Consider the following 16,846-nt stretch of genomic DNA (forward strand, 5'->3'; position numbering starts at 1 on the left):
CATGGCTAATGGCCAGAAGCTTCAGATGCTTGCCATGTGAGCTTCTCTTTCTCTTTTTAATATTTTATTTATTTATTCATGAGAGACACAGAAAGAGAGTCAGAGACACATAAAGAGGGAGGAGAAGTAGGCTCCATGCAAGGAAACTGATGCGGGACTCAATCCTGGGGAATTGGGGATCATACCCTGAGCCAAAGGCAAACAAATGCTCAACCACTGAGCCACACAGGCATCCCATTGTGAGACTCTCCATAGATTGCCTGAGTATTCTCCTGACAGGATGGCTGGCTTCCCCAGTGGGCCTGATAAGAGAAGGAAGAAGAGAGGAGGAAGAGGGAGAGGGGGAGGAAAGCAGGGAAGAGGGAAGGTGAGGGAGAGAGACAATATTCTACAAAGCACATAGGCCACATAAAATCTCAGTTTTATGACCTAATCTTGGAAGTGACATGCTGTCACTTCTTCTGGATTCTGTTGGTTATGCAGACCAACCCTGGCACAGTGAGGGAGAAGACTACAGAAAGATGTAAAGACCAGGAGGTTGGGGTCACTGGGGGCCGGCCATCTTGGAGGTTGGCTAAGACAGAGCTGGTTTGTAAGACTTGTTCTGTAGCAGAGTCTTGATTATGTCCCATCTCCCACGGTTGCTACTGCCGAGTTTGGTCCTTCAGCCTTCCCATCAGTTCTATGAGCCACCTGACACCCTCCAACAATGTTCTCTTCTACCTAAGTTCACCAGCTCTGTCTTCTCTTGCTTTCCATAATGATCTTGACTAGAACAGGTGCTGTGAGAGAGGACAGCAGAGGGGAAGGTGGGTTGCATCACAGGAACTCACTGTAGATAAGGTTATTAGAGAAGGCCTCTCTGTGGTGGTGCCATTTGCCTTGAGTCCTGAATGGTGAGGAAGAGTCAGCTGATGAAGGATGGGGGCAGGGTGCCTTTCAGGCAGAGGGAACAGCACAGACAAAGGCTCTGAGATGGGAACTGAGAGTCCTGGGTGACTGAGGTGTAGTCAGCAAGTGAGTGAATGGAGGGAGTGGTCAGCAGAAACCATATCATGCAAGATCTTGAGGCCATGGTAAAGAATTTGGATCCCTCCCCCAACTAAGCCATCTCATATTCCAGACGTCAGAGCCTGAGAAGGCTGAGGACTAGACCTGAGGTCTAGGAATCAGGATCAGCCAAATCAGTAGGTGTCTTTCACCAGATAAAGAATGTCCATACCTTGTCAGCTCACCCATCTATTTTGCTGGCTCTTGGGTTTTAATTTATGGTTGGGTTCTTTTCTGAGCTTCTTAGTTTTCTTTGATAAATCCCACCCCAACTATGCTGAGCTGATAGAAGAAATTTTGCAATTGGGCCTGGGATTTTTAGCTAGAGAGCCTGGTCATCTGGTGGAGATGAGGAACTCCCCAGTATGAAAATGAGCAAGTAGATCCTGATGGATCCCTTGCAGTCTCATTACTTTATAAACCCACATCATTCAACAACTTGCTTGGCCTTCAGCATGTGCCTGGGCTCTGTGTGGACATCAGGCTACTAAGATCTTCCTCCCCAAGAATCAAGTTAGGTATGAATGATGGCCCAACATAAGGATTACTGAGTGGGAACTCCTTGTTACTTAGGAATTGATATTATGTCCCACAGCCCAAAGCAAATAGGCCCTGTGTACCCTGCATTCTAAATGGAGCCAGATGCTCTCCCTGCAAGGTTTACTGAAGAGGGCAGAACTGCCCTCTACTTCCTGGCTAAAAGCTCACTTTCCTCCTCCTTGCTCAATTATAATACTGGAGAGGGAGGAGTTCTTTGGTTTTATTGAGGAGTAAAGTGTTTATGGTGAAAGATAATTCCCTTCTCTCCCCTCTATAGTTGGTAGTCTTTTCTGGAGATTGAAGGGTGATGACAAGAAGAGGATGCTGGGATATTGTTCCCCAATGGGGGTCTACTTGGCAGTAGACTTGCTGATGTTCCCCCATGCCTGTCTGTGTAAGGGAAAAGAGAGGTGGAGAGAGGAGTCACTGTGGAGTAGCTGGCCAGGATGTGTGAGCTTCTCTGAGTCAAGGAGACCCTGCAGTAGTTAGCTAAGCTCTTTGGCATTCCACCCAACCAGGCTGATTGCTGAGCAACAGGGTCCCACCAGAGGCAGAAGCCGAGGTGGTAGGGCAGGGTAGGGAAGTTCAGGCCTGAACTGGATGGCCACCGTCAGAAAACTGCAGTAGAGAAGCCCACAAGAAATATACTCATGAGGCACATGAGAAACCATTTATGAACGCTTGCCACTCCGGGTTAGTCAGGAAAGCAGGGTCAACCAACAGAGAGGGGGCTATTGCAGAGCTATTCCCACTCCTTCCTCCCAATTTCAATAAGAGGGAGGTTACAGGGGCATGTTTCCTAACCAGGCTATGCTCCCCTCCCCCACCGTTTATTCAAAAAGGCAGGATCCTGGCTCAAGTCAACCCTTGGATGAATAAGGGAGAAGACAAAATGAGATTTAAATTGAGTTTGAGAATAAAGCTTTCAAGGATGGAGGTTTAAAAACAGAAAGTGATCCAAAAGTAATGCAATCTGCCCAAGATGTCATTAAGGGATGGAACAGGGAAATTCAACACAGCATGCTGAAGGTAGAGATTAGGGGGAAAAGCTTCATTATTATGCCCCATCAAGTTGCGTTGCCTCAGTAAACTGGTTCCATAAGTAAACAGAATAATTGAAATACAGTGTGGTAGGGCTGGAGTCTTGCTTAGGCAAGCAGCTGCAGGATTCTGAGAGGGTATGGGGAGGTAGGTGTGCACATTCCAGGGTAGCTAGCTGTTGCAGCGGGGTTTCCAGAGAAGGGGCACCTGAGCCGAGCCTTGAAAGATAAGATGGGGTTGATCTGAAGAAAGCAGAGCAGAGAAGGGCTTTCTGGCAGAGGTGACAGCACAGTCTGGAGCAGAAAGGTGAAGGCAGGAGGACAGTTAGAGATGCAGCTCAGTGAGCCTATGGCCTTAAGACCCCATGAGCTTAAGGAGCGAGGGCTCTGAGGGCTCTGTGGAGTTGCTTCAGACCTAACAGTAACACAATGGAGTTTGCATATTAGAATCATATGCTCACCAGATTCTGGCTGTGCTATGGACTTGACCTCCAGGCCTGTTTCTTAGCTATCCACGTGGCCCTGTGACCCCCACACTGCTGAAAAGGCCATTTCCTGTTATTCCAAAATCCTAGATCTCCACTCTTTGGAATGTCCTTTGCCCTACTCCTGTCATTGAACCCACTGTCCCCATAAATCATCTTTTCTCTTTCCTCTTCCAGAATACTCTGCTCAGCCCAGGAAAATTCTATGGCTTCTTTTGGCCTGTCGCCGCCAGCACATGTCTTCTTTGGATATGCGTATACTAAAATATCTTCCTTTATCTTATCTGGTCTTCGCCCCATGGGGCAACCCGAAGGCTACTATTTATTCTTTCACACATTAATTTAAGCTGCTTTAATTGCGACTATGATACGTTTTATATAATATAATTAATGTTTTAATTCTGTGTACTGGCTTCCCAAGGCAGTTTTGTGAAGGGCCCAATTTTGGAATCAAGCAAATAAAGAATAAGTAATGGCTGAAGTTATTATAGTAACGCCCTCCCCCCTCCCAAAGGAATTAAAACTGTGCTTGCTTTTTGAAGTCAGTTAAAAGGGAAAAGATAGTTTAATGTTCTCTTCATTCCAAGCATGTTTGGGTGGCTTTTGTGAAGTGCTCTGGACTCTGATTTCAAGTGTTCCTGGCTTATTGGCATCTGACCATCAGCTTGAGGTGTGTAGTGATTACCAACCAGCTTTGCACTTCCTCTCCCCACATCCTTCCTGATGGAGGTTGTGCTGGGAATGAGAAGTTACTGAACCCACTTACTCTTTTATTCATTCAGCAAATGTGTATTGGTGTCCTGTTAGATGCCCAGAACTGGGATGTATTCAGTCCTGTCCTCAAGATGCTCACAGTCCAATGAGGCCAGACAGATGGAGTTCTAGTCCAGCATACCAATGCTGCAGGAACACAGAGGACGGGCTAAGGTAGAGCGACTATCTGTATTTCCGGGAGTTAACAGGAAGCTTAACTGAAGAAGAAGCAAAATTTAAGCTGGTTCCAGGAAGGAGAGGGAAAGAAGGAAACAGCAAGACACAGTAAGAAGGAAAGATTGTTTGGGGCACCTGAGTAGCTCAGTGGTTGAGTGTCTGCCTTTGATTCGGGTCATGATCCTGGAGTCCTGGGATTGAATCCCACATCAGGCTCTCTGCAAGGAGCCTGCTTCTCTCTCTACCTACATCTCTGCCTCTCTCTCTGGGTCTTTCATGAATAAATAAATAAAATCTTAAAGAAAAAAAAAGGAGGGCAGCCCCGGTGGCGCAGCGGTTTAGCGCCGCCTGCAGCCCAGGGTGTGATCCTGGAGACCGAGGATCGAGTCCCGCATCGGGCTTCCTGCGTGGAGCCTGCTTCTCCATCTGCCTGTGTCTCTGCCTCTCTCTTCGCTCTCTCTGAATGAATAAATAAATAAATCTTAAAAAAAAAAAAAGAAAAAGAAAGGAGAAAAGATTGTTTGAAAACGGGGAGAAGGAGAGTATAGAGGAAGCCAGTGTGGATGGGAGGACATGGCGGGAGTGAACTTGGAAAGACAGGTGGGGATAGAGTGGAGGAGGGCTTGCTGTGCCCTGAGAAAGAGTCTGGACCATCCTGAGGGTGGGGGAGCCCAAAGCCGTTTTTTCAGCAGGGAAGTGTCCTCATCAGATCAGATCTGGCGTTTGCAAAGAGAACTGACCAGGACGAACAATGAGAGGGGGAAAGAGTGGGCGAGGGTTAGTTGAGAGTTGCCTGGCTCTTGGTAGGGCCTCAACAGGGGCCTAGTGAACGAGTGAGACCAATGGGACAGCCTAGGTGAGAGATGATGAGCCTCTGAATGAGTAGCAGATGTGTTGGAAAGGAGGATGCCCTTTGTGGCTGAACCAGGAGGGTGGGGTTAGCAGCCCGTTCCTCTCCCATCCTCCCTGATCTATGCAGCTGGCCTTTTGGCCTGGTCCAGAAATGCAGAACTTGGAAGGTCATCATCACCCCAACACCTGTCTAGTTCAAGTTCCTTGGGTTCCATTGGGGACAACTGAGGCTCAACAAAACTCAATCCATCAGAGGAAGAGCCTAGAATAGAATTCAGGGGTTTGGTGCCACTGAATAGAGAGTGCTAACACTGGTTGAAGAACCGCTTAGAAGCCAGAACCCAGGAAATGTAGGCACAGGGGTGTCGGGATTGCTGCAGAATGAGAGGGTCCCGAGTCCCCTGAGATTCTCGTGGGTCCTACGATCCCACGAAAGGTTGATGTACTACTACTCTAAGTGCCTCTCTCCAGGGACCGGCCTGGAATGGGATGGAATATACTCTGGTGGGGATGCATAGATGCATGGATGGATGGATGGATGGATGCGGAGGCTGGGACGCGGTGCCCCCTTGAGGGAATTTCCTTTGAAAGAGAGCGAAATTTTAAGCTGGGAAACTAACTCTTTTCCTTGAAATGTCACCCGAGCCCCAGCGGTGGCCTTCCCGTTTGCAGGGATGAGGGGAACTTCCTCAGGCCTCTCCATCCGCGGTGGGGACACTTTCGGTTCTGCCGGAATTCCCGGAGGCTGCGGGGAAGAACCGTGGGGGTGGTCCCTGGGGCATCTTCCCAGCACGTGGGGATCTCTAGTCTATCCCTTAGCCTTCCGGGAAGACTGCTAGCTCTCTGTCCTCTTCAGCGTGGCCTCTGAGCCCCAGGGGCGAGGAGGAAGTGCTCTTCCTGGGCCCACGCGCCCTCCCCTGCGCCTAAAGCGCGTCCCTAAACTCCCGGGACAGTTAGACTCCCGGGAATATTCAGGGGAACTCCCGGCGCTAAGGGTCTCCAGGAGCTCCGCCCTGCCCAACGAAGCCGGCCACGATTGGTCCCCGAAGACCCCGCCCATCTCCTGGGCGGGGCGGGCGGGGGCAGGGGCTGGGGAGTTACTAGAGACGTCCCCGCGCCCCTACTCCGCTGCCTGCTATTCACCTCGCCATGGTTCTCCTGCCTCTGCGCTGTCTCTTCTGGGGCTCCTTGTTGACCACCGTGAGTTGAGCTTCTGCTCTGACCCGAAGGGGAATTTGGGGACTTGAGAGTGGGGAAATGGGAAGAGAAGCAATATTTCGGGGACGGGAACTTCCCAGTTGATTTTGGGGGGACAGAAGCGTGGGTAGAAGTTGGGTAAGGTACCTCGGGTCCCGACTGGACCAGGTAGGCTGCTTCTGTCTCCTTCCAGGTTGGGGTCCCAGGTAGCCTACAGAGGGCGCGAACTGGGGGCACTGCAAGAAATGTGCATCTCCGGCGTGGATGGGGTTGGGATTTGGGGAGCCTCAAGCCTTTATTTGGTCAAAAGACTGAAGTCTGGGTTTGCCTCAGAGGCTGGCCGCCTGGAAGACTGGTGAGGGGTTTCAGAGGCGAGAAGGGAGGCCAGACAAGGGAAGAGGCGGGTCTGGCCGGTTTCCTGTTCCTTTTCGTTGTGGACAGATGCTAGCCTCTTGTGAGTGGTTATCATGGTCTGGCCATCTGGGGCTGCCTTCTTCCAGAGCATCTTGTGGGAACAAGCGTGGGTGCTTCTTTAAGAAGGCAAGGAACTTTGAACTCTCCCACCCCTACCCCACAATCCTGGGTGATCCAACCTAGGAGGAATACCCAAGGCTGTGTGGCTGTCTCATTGAATTTAAGATGACATAGAGGACCCCTGGGGGTGGTGGTGGTGAAGAGTTAGTGGGACCCAAGAAAGGGTTAGGAGACCAGCAGGGGTTTCTCTGGGTACCAGAAAGTCTCAGTTATGCCCAACCAAGCATGTCTCCGGGATTTTCAGAAGCCCACACTTGACTCACTTTTTGTTTAAGAGTATTTTTGTAGTTCCTCATTCTGGAGGCTGGGAATTCCCCATGTACCTGCCCCTCTCATCCCAGCCCCTCTGGCCCCCCCACTGGTTTCAAGGGGTGTAGTTTCTGGCACTGAAGGCTGAGTAGGAAAGACCCTTGGAGGGGTTGGGGAGGGGAGTCAGCAACAAGGGAAGAGAGTCAGTGGGGAAGCTGCTTTGCTCCCAGAGCTTTCATTTTCACTCTAAGCCATGGTTCTTACTTAGGGAAAAAGGAGGCAGGAAGAAGGTGGAGCTGGAGAGAGGAGGAGGAGGAGTCTTGTAGGAGGGATTGATTGGAGGAAGAGCCAGGGGAGGTAAGGTGAAGGGTGATCTGGGCTTCTCATGAGCATACTGCCAACTTTGGTTCCAGGTAGACTGGATGGTGACAACAATGGCAAGGGCTACTTTTGAGAGCTTCCCGTGTGTCAGGCTCTCAGCAAAACGCTTTACATGCATGCATTCTTGGTCTGATTTTTTCAACTCCTCCATTATACAGATAAGCAAACTGAGGCTCAGAGAGAGGAAATAACTTGCCAAAGTTCTCATAGTTAGGTGGAACCTGGATATAAGTCTACCTCTGCCTGATTCCAGAGCCTGCCTCTGGGAGTCTTGGTCCTGAGATGCTTTGTGTCAGAAGGACTGGAGCTATGGAGCAGGAACTGAGGGTTGACAAACCTTCAGAGAAGGAGCTGTATTTCTTATGGGTTTGAAAATGGCACAGAGGACTTCCGTTGCACTGGGAGTCTGGTGGGAGAGTCCATAGGGTTGCAGGAAGAAGCAACAGACCTTTATATTTCCCTCTCCATTTGGAGTAAGGTGATTCTAAGTAGTTTTCTTACCCAGGCTGAATGAAAGCCACCAATTAGGCAGAATCCAGAGTGTTAGTCATCCCAGCAGATATTTGCTACATATTTATGGTAATTGAAATTACTATTTAATGAGCCTCTACTATGGGCTAGCTATTGTGCTAGGCTGCATACATGTATTCATTCCGATTTTCACAACCTTATCCATGGAGCGGTCAATACTCCCATTTGAGAGATATGGAAACTGAGGCTATGAGAAACAAAATAACTAGTAAGCGTTACAAAGGCAAGATTGGAGCCTTAAGCGCTTTGACTTTCAAGCCTATGTTCTTTTTCACTGGCTGTTCCTAAAGTGTAGCATGATTTTAGGGAACACGTGGATATAGAACTAAACAACAAAAATTCACTTTATACTTTTATTAAAATCCTTCTCATTTTTTTCAAGGAGGAAGTCTCTGGAGCTAGAATATAGTTAAAACCTCTCCAGCACCTGCTAATCCTCCTTTTTAAACAAAAACCAAGAGCGAGCTTGGAGAAGAGGCCTGTCAGCAAGCAGAGCAACCAGCTGGGTTTTAATAACATTGCTGTGCTTCTGAAGTTGAATTTATTTTTAGGGTTACCTTTTATTTATGAGAAGTGATACTGGCTCTTCTCTCATGGCAATGATATAAGGTTTACATTTAAAATCGATGTCCTTAAATTAATGAGAAGTAATTAATAGCATGGCTGGTAACTGGACGGAATAAAAATAGTACAGTCAAGACCTAAGTTGATGGAGATGGGGGAGTATTGAGACCGGAGTTCTCATCGGATTCTATTCCTGTGTGGCTGTGGGCAAGTACCTCAGCCGCCCTGGACCTTCAGCTTACCATTTGTAAAGCAAAAGCAATGGGTTTTATCTTGCCAGCTTCACAGTCCTGACATTTCGTCAGGGAGGCATTGGATGATCAGATGACGAGGGTTTGGAGAGGGGAAAGGGGTGGGGAGCAGAAGAATAGAAGGAAGCGGCCAAATACTAAATATAGCCCCAGCCAGAACTAGGACTAGCTGAAGCCAGACAGCCTCAGGACTCCAGGGGAGGTACAGGAGCCTTCATGTGCTTCTGGGTCTTTGGGAGGAGGAAAGACTCAGGAGTCAAGCCAAAAGGCAGATCTGTTTAGTTCAGAGAATATTGTGATGTTCCAGCGCAATCGCTTTGTAAAATGCCAGACCGATCCTCTGGGTGCTTTTATAATCACATCAGTTGGCAGTTTAGTTAAAAACAAACACACGAAGTAATATGCAGGCTCCATTTTTTCTGCTTTGGACTTCACTTCAGTTCTAACCTCTGTCCTGGCTGATTTCCTGCCATAGAGGCTGCAGCAGAGATTTCAAGATTCCCTCAAATCACCCAATTCTGTTTTTAGGTCTACCCAGAACCACGCACTGCATGCAGAGAAAAGCAATACCTAGTAGACAGTCAGTGCTGTAATATGTGCCCACCAGGTGAGCTGCTAAACCCTTGGCCCCAGAGTGCGACCCTTCTTGGTCTGCTGGCAGAGGCAGACTCCAAGTGTCTGCTGTCAACTCGAGTCTTAAATGGCTCCTGCGAGTCTTCCCATCCCTTCCCTGCTGTCAGAATGTTCTGGGTTCCCTCTCTGCCTACCCAGGACCAGGGTTCCAATCTCTCCCATGAACTCCAACAGACTATGGAGTCTGGAAGGGTCCAAGAAAGTCATCTTTGAACCCCTTCGCCCTAAAACCCCAGTCTGTTCAGTTTTTGGTAAGTGTCTGACTCATTGAGCTGGCGGGAGCCATCTCATTTCCCAATGTTTTGCAGGAGAGAAACTGGTGAATGACTGCCTACATACCATTGACACGGAATGCACTCGTTGCCAAACAGGCGAATTCCTAGACACTTGGAACGCAGAGAGACACTGTCACCAGCACAAATACTGCGACCCCAGTGCGTGGGCTGCTGGGGAAGGGGTGAGCGGGAGCTAGGCTGATAGTCTAGCTCATTCCTGACAATGCAGCCTTAGCTTTTTTTTTCTAGTCAAGGTCGATTCTGATTGGCTGCAGTCTGGGTTGTACTGGTTGTTAAACAGTTTGATTCCCACCCATACTTGGAAGAGGGTCTAAGGAAATTAAAGCGGGATGTGTGAGGAGCAGATCCCCCGAGGATGACTGGTAAGGGGTCCTCATCCTTCCTGCCATCTCTACTCAGACCTAGGGCTCCATGTCGAGAAGGAGGGCACGTCAGAAACAGACACCACTTGCACATGCGATGAAGGTCTGCATTGTACCAACGCTGCCTGTGAGAGCTGCACCATGCACAGCCTGTGCCCCCCTGGCCTGGGAGTCAAACAGATCGGTATGTGGCCTGTCTGGGAATCAGCTCCTCAGGCAGGAGAGAGGAGCTGAGGCTCCAGGTGAGGGGGTGGGCCGTGGGCACTCAGCCTTGGAGGCGGAGGGACCCACCTGCACTGGTATCTCTGCTTGGTGAGCAGGAAATGGAACCTTTCTCATCCTGCCTCCAGCCCTGGGTATCTGCCTTGGGAGGGCAGTGGGAGGAGGCTTCCTAGAGACTGCAGCAGTAAGGGAAGCTCTGTGCTGGGGGACAGCCAGTGACATAGGCAGTTCTTCCTGCCCTGCCTATCCACCAGTTTCCCTGAGAGCCGGACAGGTGGTCCACTGTGATGATGAATGCCACCTTCTCCCTTCCAGCTACAGGGATTTCTGATACCATCTGCGATCCCTGCCCCATCGGCTTCTTCTCCAATGTGTCTTCTGCTTTGGAAAAGTGTCACCCTTGGACAAGGTACAAAGATTCATTCCTTGTGTTTCCTGCCATAAGAGGGATGTGAGACTACTTCCATTCTATCTGGTCACCTGTCCTTTAGGCCCTGCTCCCCATGTCCACACGCTTGTGCACTCATAGAACTTCTAAAGTATCCCCGTGGCTGACCAAAAGACCATTTTTCAGCTTTTTTTTTTTTTTTTTGCCTGGTGTGTCTCCGGTGGTAACAGATGCTGCTGATCTCTCAATCTTCATGAAACTCCCTTCTTGGGGGCACCGCGGCACCTATCTTGCTTTCCTTCTACCCCTCCTCTGCTTCTCCAACCTGGTTTCCTTGTCCTTTGTTCTAGGCTCTACTCTCCAATCACTTTGCCCACCTCCTCTGAGCATCTCATCTGTATCCATGGTTCCCAAATAACATCTTGATCTGTGTCCTAGGTCCCAGACAATCACATGCCACCACTGAGGGTCCACCTCCATGCAGGTGATCCACAGGCACCAAATGGGCTCACTTGCCCACCCCTCTCACCCTGTGGGAAGACAGTCCCATGGGTCTGGGCACTTGTCCCATGGTCCCTCCCGAAGCAGTCACCAGATCTTGTCCATCTGGTCTTCCAGATGTTTTGAGATTCCATCTCATTATCTTCACGGTCATCACTGTGGTCTGGATGGTGCTTTCACCTCCTTACCGGCCTCCCTGGCTCTGCTCTCTCTCTGCACCCTCTTGCCAAAGTGAATTTTCTACAGTGTATTTTGGATCACGGCACTCCCTATTTAAAATGCTTCATGGCTCTCTGTGCCTTGAGGACGAAACCCAGACTCCTTCGCACGGGCCCCAACCTTCCAGCTCCACTTCCTGACTGCTTTCCGCATGCTACTTTGTAATCCCCTCAACACCGTCTGTTCTCTTGCATCAAACTCTCCTGTCTGGAATACCCTTAAACACATGCCTAATTAACTGTTTACACTTAATTCTTAAAAAATGGGTAAGACAGGCTCATGGGATACAAGGCACAAAAGGGCCTATGGTGATAAGTCTCCTTTCACTCTGTTCCTCAGCCACTCGGTCCTCCCTGGAGGCAGCTACTGTTCCTTGTGTGTCCTTCCAGAGATTCTATGTACAAATAAACACACATACACATGCAGACACACGTATTTTCCACACAAATACTAGTATTCCATATATACTTTATTATTTGTTTCCTTCTGCCTTGCTCCAGTAGACTGCAAATTCCTTCAGTGTAGAGAGTTGGCTTTTTTTTTTCCTTCCAATGATGCATTCCTTATGCCCAGAACAATGCCCAATGCACAGTAGGTGCTCAATAAATCTTTACTGATAAATGTTGAATGATAACCCGGGGGCATCTTGGTTAGTAGAATCAGAGCTCTGGGTTCCAGCCTCAGAACAGCTTAGAAAGGACGTGACTCTACAATAAGTGTGTGACCCTCTGGGCCTTGGTGCCCTCGTTTGGAAAATGCGAATGACTTTCATCTCACAAGGCATGAAGAAAAGACACATAGGAATGTCTGTTAGATGCCTAAGCACTGGTATGTATGTGCTTTCTTTGAAGCTTTGAAGCTTTTTTCCCACTTTAGAAGTAAATTTCTTGGTGATGTTCTCTTCTATCTACTTCTCCTGGGACCATGTCTTGATCATCCCATATCGAGATGCCTGCAAGGGCTCCTGGCTGTCCACTTTTCCATAATTTCTCCTGTGAGCTCTCTGGCCCCCTGAGTGCTGTCACTGGGTAGTCATCTGGTTGGATGCTGATGCAACTTACCAGCTGAATCCGGTTGAAACCTTCATGGCTGATTACCAGTGCTCTAGTTCTAAAGCCCAATTTTGCGTCGTTCCCTAACCTCATCTGGCATGTTCCCCACCCCCCCATCACCGAATCCTTCAAATCACGTTGTCTTGCTTTAGCCAGAATGTGCTGCTGGTCTAAATTTACATCCTTCAGGGCCACTCAGATCTTGCTTCCACTAGGCCAGGCTTTCTCTTAACCCACAGGTTCTCAATGGAGCGATTCTTCTTTCCAGGGCACATCTGGCAATATATGGAGATATTTTGGTTGTCACAACTGGGGAGGGACTGCTACTGGCATCTTGAGGGTAGAGGCCAGTCATGTTGCTAAGCATCCTACGAGAGCACAGGATAGCCCTGCAATAGAGAGAGATGTGGCCCCAAATGCAGTAGGGCTGAGACTGAGAAGCCCTGCCTTAGGACTGAACTCATTACACCTCTATTCCAGCTATTGTGGGCTTTGTCTCCCCTTCTCTGAATGAGTCCCAGTTCACTTTAGCCTATGTGACAAAGCATGGCACTCATTAGGGACTCTCCAACTGATTATTCCTCCTTTAAGATGTTTTTTCTCTGCACTCATGAATTCCATGCGAACAGAGTCTGTGTCATTCCCATAATAATCAGCATAGGAGGTTGCATACCATCCATGCTCAGTGAACCTGAACTTGTCGGTTTTGATGGTCTCCCTCGGGTTGGAAATCTTGTGGTTGGGGAAATTTAATTTCTCTTTCTTTCTGTTCCTTGTGTGTGTGTGTGTGCGCGCGCACATCTGTCTGTGCACAGCTGTGAAACCAAAGGCCTGGTGAAGGTTCAGGCGGGAACTAACAAGACTGATGTTATCTGTGGTGAGTCTTGGGGAATGGGCCCTGGCAGCAGGCCCGGGAGGCAGGGAACTGAAAGGGAACACTGGTGGTGAAAGAGGGAGAGCAGGTGACATGAGAGGAGGAGGCAGCTTTTTGGGGTTGAGGTATCCCAGCTTTGCCTGGGCCAGTCACCTCCTTACTCTGAGCCTCAGTTTCTTCATCTGTGAAATGAGATGATAACAGCAGCTCCCTTAGCAGCTTGGGATAAGTGCCTGGCATGGGTTCTTGTACTTTGGACGTGTTCTGTCAATGATCTGCTGCCACCCTGCATCTCAAGTACCAATGTGGTGTGACATTGTTCCTCTCGGGGCCTCGGTTTTGATTTTAGAATGAGGAGGTTGACCTACAGCACAGTCACAGACTCAAGGACGGGCAGGTCATGTTAATGAGTTGAAAAGTCACGGCTAAGACAAAGACACTCTGTTTTTTTCCCCTTGGCAGGGCTGGGGCTGGAGTGAGGTGAGTGAGACACTTGCCTTGGACACAGTATTTAAGGAGGTGCCAGGAAAATGCAGTCATCAAGATAAATAACATTTAATACATGTTTTTAAAAAAATCAAAACTAATGTAAAAAAAAGTCCATAATGAACAAAATACCAAATTTACAAAACAAACAAACAAACCCTGTGATCCAGCCCCACCTCACTTGCCTCAGCTTAATCCCAGCCCTGGTTCCAATAAAACTTTACTTAAAAAACAGGCAGTCAAGGATGCCTGGGTGGTTCAATCGGTTAAACGTCCGACTCCTGATTTCGGCTTAGGCTATGATCTCAATTTCGGCTCAGGTCATGATCTCAGGGTCATGAGATTGAGCCTGTGTGGGGCTCCCCACTCAGTGGGGAGTCTGCTTGAGATTCTCTCCCTCTCCCTCTGCCTCTCCCCCACTCGTGCTATCTCTCTCTCTATCTCTCCCTCTCAAATAAATATATAACTCTTAGAAAAGGCAGCCAACATGTGGGCCATAGTTTGTTGATATGATTTTTCAAAACATGACATTAAAATATTATCAATATTACTATATTGATTACTGAGTTTTTTTGTTGTCCCCTTAGATTTTGTCCCAAGATGAATGCTTCACTTGCCTTCCCCTAGTCCCTGGTCTTTCCTTCATATCTCCATTTAGGATAGAGTCTTAGGCCTAAGAAACACTTTACTTCCCCCCCATTCCTCTGTAACAAATGCTGATGGACCTCAGCATTGGGCACAGAGTAGGGAGGGATGGGGCATGCGGTGAGCTGGTGGAGACAGCTGCCACTCCTCAGTTCTGGCGAGGGGTGCCCGGTGGGGCTACCGGCCCACTGTCTCTGGATCTTTCAAAACTTCTTAGAGAAACCAGATATCTTGATATTAAATATGCAATCCCCTAACTTTAAAAACTTGACAAATATTTCAAGAATTCTTTTTTAATGTGCTGGTTACACTAAACACATCTGGCCTCATTTTTGCCAGGGCCACCTGTTTGAATCCCCTGATTTTAGATAAGTTCAGGCATGGAAGGATTTTAGAGTATAGCCAGGTGCAGCAGCTTTGGGCATGGGGGCAGGGGCTGCTGCTGATGGGGAGCCATCATTGAAATCTTGATTTCTCCAGGTCCCCAGCCTCGGTTAAGAGCCCTAGTGGTGGTCCCCATCATTATGGGGATCCTGCTTGCTGTCCTGTTGGTGTCTGCCTGCATCCGTGAGTCCCCAGGTGGGGAGACAATGAGGGAAGGAGGGAGGGAGGAGATGGTACCGTAGAACTGGGCACCTGTTTCCTGATTTGGCTTCACCAACTGCCCATCCCATCTTGTTTTTCCTCTCTCTCTCTCTCTGTCTCTCTAGGAAAGGTGGTCAAGAAGCCAGAGAATAAGGTAGGTTAGCTCTGGGAAACAGCTCAGGGTTTTGGCAAACTGGAAAGAAAGCCTGACTCATTGTTGCCTCTATAGCAGTACAACTGATTCAGAATCTGCCCCTGTGGCCAGTGGGGAGGCAGCAGAATTAGCTACTTTCACTCCCAGTGCTGGGCTGCAGGGCTTTTCCCCTTCACCCCCTTGCACCACCAACCTACATTCATCTCCAGAGTTAGTCTCCCCATGGGGCAGCCCTGGCACCGTTGGCAAAATCTGATGTTTCCTGGCATTTAATACATGGGGAACCATGTCTCTGGGGGCGTTGGTGCCAGGTCACTGGGTGGGGGCTGGAGGGGCAGCTCCTTGGATCCACTGACTTCCACTCTGGAAGCTTCTCAATGCTCTCTGTGTGGCCAGCAGGGGGCAGGAGGCACCCATTGAATCAGCACCCACCCTCCCTTTGGGAAAGGGGAAGGGGGCTTATGTTTGGGGGAGGGGTCTCCTAAGGGAAAGGCTACTCAGAGGTGTTGGGGGGGCGGGGGAGGGTTGGCTACCTCACACCTTGGCTGCCCTAAGGTTATGTATCAGGACCCTGTGGAGGACTTGGAGGAATTTCCTATGCCCCCGCACTCCATTGCTCCGGTGCAAGAGACCTTACATGGGTGCCAGCCGGTCACCCAGGAGGACGGCAAAGAGAGCCGCATCTCCGTGCAGGAGAGAGTGTGAGGCAGCGTGTGCCCAGGAGTGTGACAGCGTGGGAGAGTGGGCGCGTGGCTGGAGAGCCTGGAGCTGCTGGAGGGGCATGAAGGGGCGGTGCTCCCCTGCCTGCACCCCTGTGCTGCAGAAACAGAGAACCTTCCACCCCACCCCTGGAGCCCATTCCACCTCCCAACTTGCTTTTAAAGATGGAGATGAAACTTTTGGGGGGCCAGATAGTAATATCCACCAACCCAGCATTTCAGGGCCCTGAGGTGTATATCACGGTGGTTTCTACGAGCCCAGGAAGACCCACGAAGAGCCATTGTGGCATTGTTTGTGACAGTGGACAACTGGAGGCCACTTAGCTGTTCAGCAGCAGGGGACTGGCTAAATAAAATTTGTAATATATTTATACAACAGGATCTCAGAAACACTGTTGTGAAAAAAAAAAAAGCAGGTTGCAGAATGATGGGTATGGAAAAATTTTTTTTAAAGCACCTGCCCCCAAACAATATGATGTGTGTAAACATAACACACTAAGGTATATGTAGATATGACAAGTGTTCTGGAAGGATACACAGGAAATGCACAGCTTCAAGAGTTGTAATATCTGGGTTGGGGGAGAAGCACTGGGGAAGGGTTAAAAGAAGGTTTGACTTTTTTTCCCCAAAAGGAAAGTGAGTCCATTTAATGCTTATATAATTAAAAAGTCATCAAACATGTATAAAGGAAAATGAGGGTGGAAATGCTGAGTGACATGAGCTGTTTCACTTGCTGTCAGGCTCACAGAATTAGGGCACTTGCTGAGGATAATAAGAACGTCCCCAGGCTGCTGCCCTTCTGGGGCGGTTTCCATGTGTGCTCACATTTGGCATTGTGTTTGGAAAACGCTCTCCTCATTTTATTCATGTTCATAAAAAAACAGCCTTGAGGGCAGGCAGGGTCCACATCCCTCTTTAACAGAGGTGAAAATGGGAGCCCAGAGAGGTAAAGGGATTTGCCTGTGGTCACACAGCAATTCTCAGTGGTGCCACTCAAAGCTCACCACTCTCGGTCCTATGCTGCTTCTTCCAGATTTTCCTGCTCTCTGGAACCTACATCTGTAGCTCCTTCCTGGGGAGGTCCTGGGCCTCCCACTTCCTTCTGA

The 16,846-nt window shown here is 49.1% G+C and overlaps 1 protein-coding gene across 15 annotated transcripts in view; it reads left to right on the forward strand.

Moving 5' to 3' along the window:
• CD40 (CD40 molecule) overlaps positions 1–16,116 on the forward strand; it is a 30,127-nt gene extending 14,011 nt beyond the window's left edge. For 3 of the 15 annotated variants that reach the window (XM_072801291.1, XM_072801292.1, XM_072801294.1), the window contains 8 exons: positions 9,133–9,211; positions 9,546–9,671; positions 9,933–10,079; positions 10,433–10,526; positions 13,093–13,154; positions 14,763–14,861; positions 14,993–15,021; positions 15,577–16,116. In XM_072801291.1, the coding sequence (XP_072657392.1) occupies positions 9,199–9,211; positions 9,546–9,671; positions 9,933–10,079; positions 10,433–10,526; positions 13,093–13,154; positions 14,763–14,861; positions 14,993–15,021; positions 15,577–15,726 (720 nt within the window). In that variant the 5' untranslated portion in view covers positions 9,133–9,198 and the 3' untranslated portion in view covers positions 15,727–16,116. Of the gene's footprint in view, positions 1–5,960; positions 6,098–7,145; positions 7,235–9,132; positions 9,212–9,545; positions 9,695–9,932; positions 10,080–10,432; positions 10,527–13,092; positions 13,155–14,762; positions 14,862–14,992; positions 15,022–15,576 lie in introns of those variants that run through there. The other 12 variants (XM_072801298.1, XM_072801293.1, XM_072801287.1 and 9 more) reach the window with 12 other exon arrangements.
• Positions 16,117–16,846: the final 730 nt, after the last annotated feature.

The sequence above is a fragment of the Canis lupus genome, chromosome 26, assembly GCF_048164855.1.
Source record: "Canis lupus baileyi chromosome 26, mCanLup2.hap1, whole genome shotgun sequence".
Classification (NCBI taxonomy): domain Eukaryota; kingdom Metazoa; phylum Chordata; class Mammalia; order Carnivora; family Canidae; genus Canis; species Canis lupus.